Source organism: Arachis duranensis, chromosome 7 (assembly GCF_000817695.3).
Source record: "Arachis duranensis cultivar V14167 chromosome 7, aradu.V14167.gnm2.J7QH, whole genome shotgun sequence".
NCBI lineage: Eukaryota > Viridiplantae > Streptophyta > Magnoliopsida > Fabales > Fabaceae > Arachis > Arachis duranensis.
Window position 1 is genome coordinate 77,761,216 of NC_029778.3, and position 6,216 is coordinate 77,767,431.

Genomic DNA, 6,216 nt, shown 5'->3' on the forward strand with positions numbered 1-6,216 from the left:
TCTGCAGATATTTGCTGAACTTGATGAAGAGTTCCTCAAAGCTTCCGAGAGTGCTCATGAGGTTACAAAGATGCTTGAGGCCACTCGGCTCCATTATCACTCCAATTTTGCTGATAATAAAGGTAGGTATCCATTGTTTCAAGGTCGAGGATTCCACATGGCATGTTGATTAATTTGTTGAAGTGATGAACTTTGAACTTGTACTAGCTTTAAGCTCAATTGATGCCAATAGGATACGTTGTTATGAAGCCCAATATTTGATGATTGCTTATTTAGCAGTGAAACTGCATCCTAGATTCCTTTTGGGTTATTGAATTTATTGAATCATATTTTCGTTTTTCTTGTGCAGGGCACATTAATCACTCTGAAAAGGTCATGCGAGTTATTACATGGAATAGATCCTTTAAAGGAATGCCTAATAATGTGGATGATGGGAAGGATGATTCTGACTCAGATGAGCAAGATACCCATGCTGCTGTATTGGACAAATTGCTAGCATGGGAAAAGAAACTTTATGATGAAGTAAAGGTAATTTCATTTAACCCAAATTTTGTGACCTATACTCGTAGGAGATTTACTTTATTTATTCTCCTATCCAAAATTTAAGAATTTCTTTCACAAACTCAAACAGCTGCAAGTATATCCAGTATCCATGTAAATTTAAATATATTTTAAGAATGATATTTTATCTGCTTATCCTTTTTTTACCAGTCCAGTTTATCTTTTGCTCGTTGCATGGTTCTCGGTTAAATAAGGAGACATGTATCTTTTGGTGCTGTTCTGAATTTTCTGCTGGATTATTTTATAGGCTGGTGAACTTATGAAATTTGAGTACCAAAAGAAGGTCGCTTCACTAAACAAGCTAAAGAAAAGAGGTACCAACTCTGATGCATTAGAGAAAGCAAAAGCAGCAGTCAGTCATTTGCATACAAGATACATTGTAGATATGCAGTCCTTGGATTCTACAGTCTCAGAGATTAACCGTTTACGTGATGAGCAATTGTATCCAAAGCTTGTTGAGCTTGTTGATGGGTGAGTTATGTAGAATAGTAGTCATTAATCGCTAGTTTTTTATCCTTGGAAAAGTGCTTTCAGTTTCTTTCTTTCTTTTCCACATCTTTGAGATGTTACTTCATTCAAGTTTTTGTTAATGGTTCACTATTGACATCCTTGAATCAACTCTCATCTCTGCTTTAGTTTCGTGTTCATAATCTTATGTGGAAAGTCATGCTAGGTCGCCATGAGAAGCAATCAAGCTTTATGATGTCGCTGAAATCCTTGGACATTTCCCAGTCTCCTACGGACACAAGTGAACACCATCATGACCGAACAGGCCAATTGTTGGTTGTCGCGCATCAGTGGCATTCACATTTTGAGATGCTAGTTGACAATAAAAAGAAATACATAAAGGCCTTAAACAATTGGTTAAAATTAAATCTTATCCCTATCGAGAGCAGTTTGAAGGAAAAGGTTTCTTCTCCCCCAAGAGTTAGGAGTCCACCCATTCAAGGGCTTCTCCATGCATGGCAGGAGCGACTAGAGAGGCTTCCCGATGAGCTTGCCAAGACGGCTATAGGCAACTTTGCTGCTGTGATGGATACTATTTATAACATGCAACAAGACGAGATGGGTTTGAAGAGAAAATGTGAGGATACAAGAAAGGAGCTTGCCCGGAAAACGCGGCAATTCGAAGATTGGCATAACAAGTATATGCAAAAGAAAATACCAGATGAATTTGATCCTGAAAATGCAGAAGGTAGTCATGGCCCGGACGAACTTGTTGCAGAGAAGCAGTTCTTGGTTGAACAAATTAAGAAGAGGCTGGAAGAAGAGGAAGAAGCCTATGCAACTCAATGCCACCAAGTGAGGCAAAAGACCTTGGCAAGTCTCAGGAATCGTATGCCAGAGCTCTTTAGGGCTATGCAAGATTTTTCCCTTGAGTGTTCCAAAATGTACAGTGAATTAAGGTCAATATCGCACAGCTTAGGCCAGAGCTCAACATGAGGGTTGGTTTGTGTCTTTTTTCCCTTTTTTTTTTAATTTATTCGGGTAAAGTATATGTTTATTGGTTGTTATATAATGTTCTCTTGATTCGGGATGAATGTTGAATATTTAAAGTAAGCTGTAATTGAATGTTCATATAACTGAGAAATAGGGAGGTTGAAATGTAGTAGTAAATATAAGAACAGGCCATTAGCTTACGGATGATTAATATGAGTTTATCATTACATATGAAATTGTTTACATAGAGAGGAAACTAAATACACCTTGAAACCATTCGTTACTCTGTTTCTTGATTCCAATGCATAGTGGGATATCATGTTGAGCAACAAAAGAACTTTCTCCCCCGTTCTTGTACTCCGCTGTTCAACTTCATTCCTGTAGGCTTCGGTGGAAAAGCTCTTGCTAGTCTCTTAGCTGCATTTATCATACATGACAAACAATTAATACAACTCAGCTGTTTTATTTTTTTAAACACGCACCTTGGTCAGTGATGAAAGTTTATGGATAAGTTGTATTAAAATTGGAATTTGAAACTTGTATCCATAAAATTTTCAATTCAATTTTACTCCATTCAAGACTTCCAGCACATGCATACCTATTTCATAGAAAAGCTCATTGATGTTCTCTGCAGTCTTAGCAGATGTTTCCATGTAGAACATTCCATTCTCTTGAGCATATTGCTCTCCTTCCTGGACATTACTAAATCATCTCAAAAAAAAGGAAAAGTCACAAGGCATAATTAGAGAGGGGAAGATGGATCTTAGCAATACCTCAGTTTCAACCTTTCTCTTCGGCTCCAAGTCAGATTTGTTTGCCACTAATGCCATCACCAACTTCTGACTTCCTACAAAAAACGGTTACAGTTTTACCATAGTGAGACAGCATTAAGGAACTAGAAATTTGTTATTCCATGTGACTTGAGTTGTTACCATGTCTCTGCAACTCCTGAACCCATTTTTTGGCTCGAACAAATGAATCCTGAAATAGAAGATAAGATCATTATGCAAATACGTTCTGCCCCTGACAATAACTATATGGCCTAACTTCTTAAGTTCTTTATCATCATTTTGACATCAGAATTCAAAGTTCAAACGTTGTTGCAGTAAAAGAGAGTTATATGGTTTAAACTTCCAATTCTTGCCATACTACAACTTTCATCGCAAGAATTTAACTTCTGAATGGTTTCAATTCATGATTTGCTTACAATGTTTGAGATATCATAAACAACAATTGCAGCTGCTGCACCACGGTAGTACATAGGAGCCAGACTATGATACCGTTCCTGTCCTGCTGTATCCCATATGTCGAACTTCACTGTTGCTTCGGATAATGACAATATTTGAGTGAAGAATGCAGCTCCAATGGTTGGTTCCTACATGTAATATATACATTGACTCTAAGGTTTTATAAAACTGCCGTGTTTAATGTGGACCACACTGATAAGAAAATAGAACATTTTTTTATTAATGAAATCGGATGGAAGTAACATAACCTGGTTAAGAAAGAATTGGCCTTTTACAAATCTTAGTGCTAAACTGGTCTTTCCAGCTCCCATATCTCCAAGAAGTACCTACACAGGGACATGTATAATGTATTCCATAAATCATTAAGACTAGAATCATTAAACATAGGTATTTATTAAAATTAACCAAACAATTGGAAATTTGATAGAGCAAAAGCTGCTTCTATCAAATCTTTCTGTCTGACTGAACATTTTGGTCAAATTATATAATAAACAAATCTTATTGGTCTATTGATCTTGCAATATTGATCTTATTCTGTTTCTCATGTATTAACAACCTCTTCATATTAATTATTCCTTCATTCGTGTGATTGGCGTGTAAGATTTTTTTTTTTGTGGGGGGACCAAGCGTGAAAGAATATTTGATGGTGTATGGATAATAAAATAGGTAATAGTATTTTGTACAAATCGTATAAGCAATTAAAAATAATCATTTCAAGCTTAGGAACAAGTAAGTGTCGGGGCAACCATAGATTCAACGAAATGAATGATATCAGAAAAGAAAATGACAAACAAAATTTAACAATAAGGTGAGACATACCCACCAGCTTGGCTTGAATGATCTTATTTCCAGGCCTCGCCATACTGATAGATTGAAAATATTATTTGTTTTGAAGTTTACAGCAAAAGAAAGAGAAACTTATGAAGTAATAGTATTCTAGATCAAGGAAACTGCTAACTAAATGATTCATCTGGAACTTAACAAAGAACAAGACTAGAGACTGGTAGTTTGATTTGTTTAGAGTTGACTGTTAGTTAGCTGAATGTAATACACAACGTCAAGACGGGTTTCATATTCAATTATTATTCGTCATGGTGTTATTTTCCATTTTCCATTAAAAAGATTTCTTAAACTGGATATTGTGGGACCTAAAAACTACAATCATGCAGCTATATATAGACATGTCTCAATAATTAGTATTGAAGAGAAAACATACTCCATAACCCCTCCCCCCACCCAAAAAAAAACTAGTTCAAATAAATAAAAATGGAAGCTAACTCATATTGCCAGATTTAACCATAACCCACTATATAACAATGGATTAAACTCTTGTAAAGTGAGAAAGTTGATAAAATACTAAAACTAGAAAGTAAGTATTTAATCACCCTTAAAATTAAGATAATGAGACTCACATATGATAAAAATTACAAATTCGATAGTGATTAACCCTGACTTTATCACTTTCTCAATTTCCTCAATTTAGAGGATGTCTTTCCTATACTAATATCAAAAGAATTTTGGTTTATACATAAAATATTTTGAAACATCAAATCCAATTCAGCTTGTACTTGAAGTAAAAGCAATGCTGATGATTTGAGAGGAATCATAATCATAAGCAAACAACAAAGAGAAGGACACATTAAATTAAATTCACAAGCAAACAAAATGAGAAGCTCCACTACAATTTCCCACACCAAACAACAACAAAAATATCAAATCCTCAATTAATTAAGAACCTACCTATAATTTCCATCTTTACAGATGTTCATACTTTGATACTTCAGGCACAGGCATTACCACAAACACCTAAGCTACAAGCAATAACAGATAAAACACAAAACAATGTTCAAGTTCTTAAAGAAGCCCATGGGAAACTCAAACTCAAAATCAAGCTTCTACACCTACCTGCTCCGAAAGCCACGTCACGATCATAATCAAAACCCCGTGGCTTATCTCCGGCGGTGGCACGTGACATGCACGGTGGGTTTCCTTCTCTTCCTGACCACCACCTACGTGTTGTGGCCGTCGGATCCGGCACTGAAGATCGTAGGGCTGAAGCTGAAGCGGATCAAGGTGCATCCCTTGCCGCATATCACCGTAGACATCTCCATGCTCCTCACCGTGAGAGTGCACAACGCCGGCGTGTACTCCCTCGATTTCGGAGGGGTTGACGTGGCGGTGTCTTACAGAGGGAAGAGGCTGGGGCACGTGATATCGGAGCACGGTCACGTGAGTGCCAGGGGTTCGTCCTACGTGGACGCTGACGTGGAATTCGCGGGAATCGCGGTGGTGCCTGAGATGATGCTGTTTCTAGAAGACCTTGCAAAGGGTGCAATTCCCTTCTTTACGGTTTCCCAGGTCAACGGTCAAATGGGCCTTGCCTTCTTTCACTTCCCCATTCAGGTTCCTGTTTTTTCTAATTCATGCCAATGATTAAGTTTAAGAGTTTAATTACATTGATTAATCAGCTTAGCTAGAATTATTTTTTTTGCTTAAAGTTTCTGTTTGATTTGTTTGAACAGGCAAAACTATCATGTGAAGTATTGGTGAGTACAGTAAACCAGACAATTATTCACCAACATTGTCTCCATGAGGTAATTAATTAACTAATTAAGCTTAATATGGCAAGGGATTGTTCTTATTATTATTATTATTATTATACTGAGTGAATATGTTTGTTTGTGATATCACTACAGTGATGCAGGGGCACATTGGGAAGAAACTATAAAGTTGAAGATGTTAGTTCAATCTTTTATGTGTGTACATATAAATATAATCAAAGGGGTTTTGGTAATGGTAGGTGCAATGTATTAGAAGCCTAATCTCTATTGTGATCATTATTCATTATTACAGTAACATTCTGCAAAGGTTCATTCGTGTAAATTACTAAATTATGATCACAAGTCACAACTACAAGTCTAAAAGTTTTAGTTTTTTGGTATTTACAAGTCTACAAGTCACTTATTCC

The 6,216-nt window shown here is 36.5% G+C and overlaps 3 protein-coding genes across 7 annotated transcripts in view; 2 read left to right on the forward strand and 1 right to left on the reverse strand.

Annotated features, from left to right (window-relative positions):
* Positions 1 to 2,128, forward strand: part of LOC107459714 (protein ROLLING AND ERECT LEAF 2-like) — a gene marked incomplete in the record, with an annotated part of 2,920 nt that extends 792 nt beyond the window's left edge. The window contains 4 exon segments of the mRNA XM_016077951.3: positions 1 to 122; positions 350 to 528; positions 809 to 1,036; positions 1,198 to 2,128. Coding sequence (XP_015933437.1) covers positions 1 to 122; positions 350 to 528; positions 809 to 1,036; positions 1,198 to 2,004 — 1,336 coding nt within the window.
* Positions 2,129 to 2,285: 157 nt separating this feature from the next.
* Positions 2,286 to 5,478, reverse strand: LOC107459713 (ras-related protein RHN1). Of its 5 annotated transcripts, XM_052251988.1 has the most exons (9): positions 5,154 to 5,266; positions 4,989 to 5,059; positions 4,072 to 4,111; positions 3,497 to 3,574; positions 3,209 to 3,376; positions 2,934 to 2,982; positions 2,775 to 2,848; positions 2,600 to 2,693; positions 2,286 to 2,418 (listed from the first exon to the last, which is right to left on the reverse strand). In XM_052251988.1, the coding sequence occupies exons 2-9, from the start codon at positions 5,015 to 5,017 to the stop codon at positions 2,318 to 2,320; spliced, it is 633 nt and encodes a 210-aa protein (XP_052107948.1). In that variant the 5' UTR covers positions 5,018 to 5,059; positions 5,154 to 5,266; the 3' UTR covers positions 2,286 to 2,317. The 5 variants fall into 5 exon arrangements, with proteins under 5 accessions (XP_052107948.1, XP_015933431.1, XP_052107950.1 ...); XM_016077945.3 differs by lacking the exon at positions 4,989 to 5,059 and having other exon boundaries at positions 4,068 to 4,111; positions 5,154 to 5,373; XM_052251990.1 differs by lacking the exon at positions 4,072 to 4,111 and having other exon boundaries at positions 5,154 to 5,205.
* Positions 5,358 to 5,976, forward strand: LOC107459529 (uncharacterized). Its single transcript, XM_016077755.1, has 3 exons — positions 5,358 to 5,651; positions 5,771 to 5,842; positions 5,953 to 5,976. Exons 1-3 carry the CDS (start codon positions 5,358 to 5,360, stop codon positions 5,974 to 5,976), a joined length of 390 nt encoding a protein of 129 aa, XP_015933241.1.
* The last annotated feature ends 240 nt before the right edge of the window (positions 5,977 to 6,216 follow it).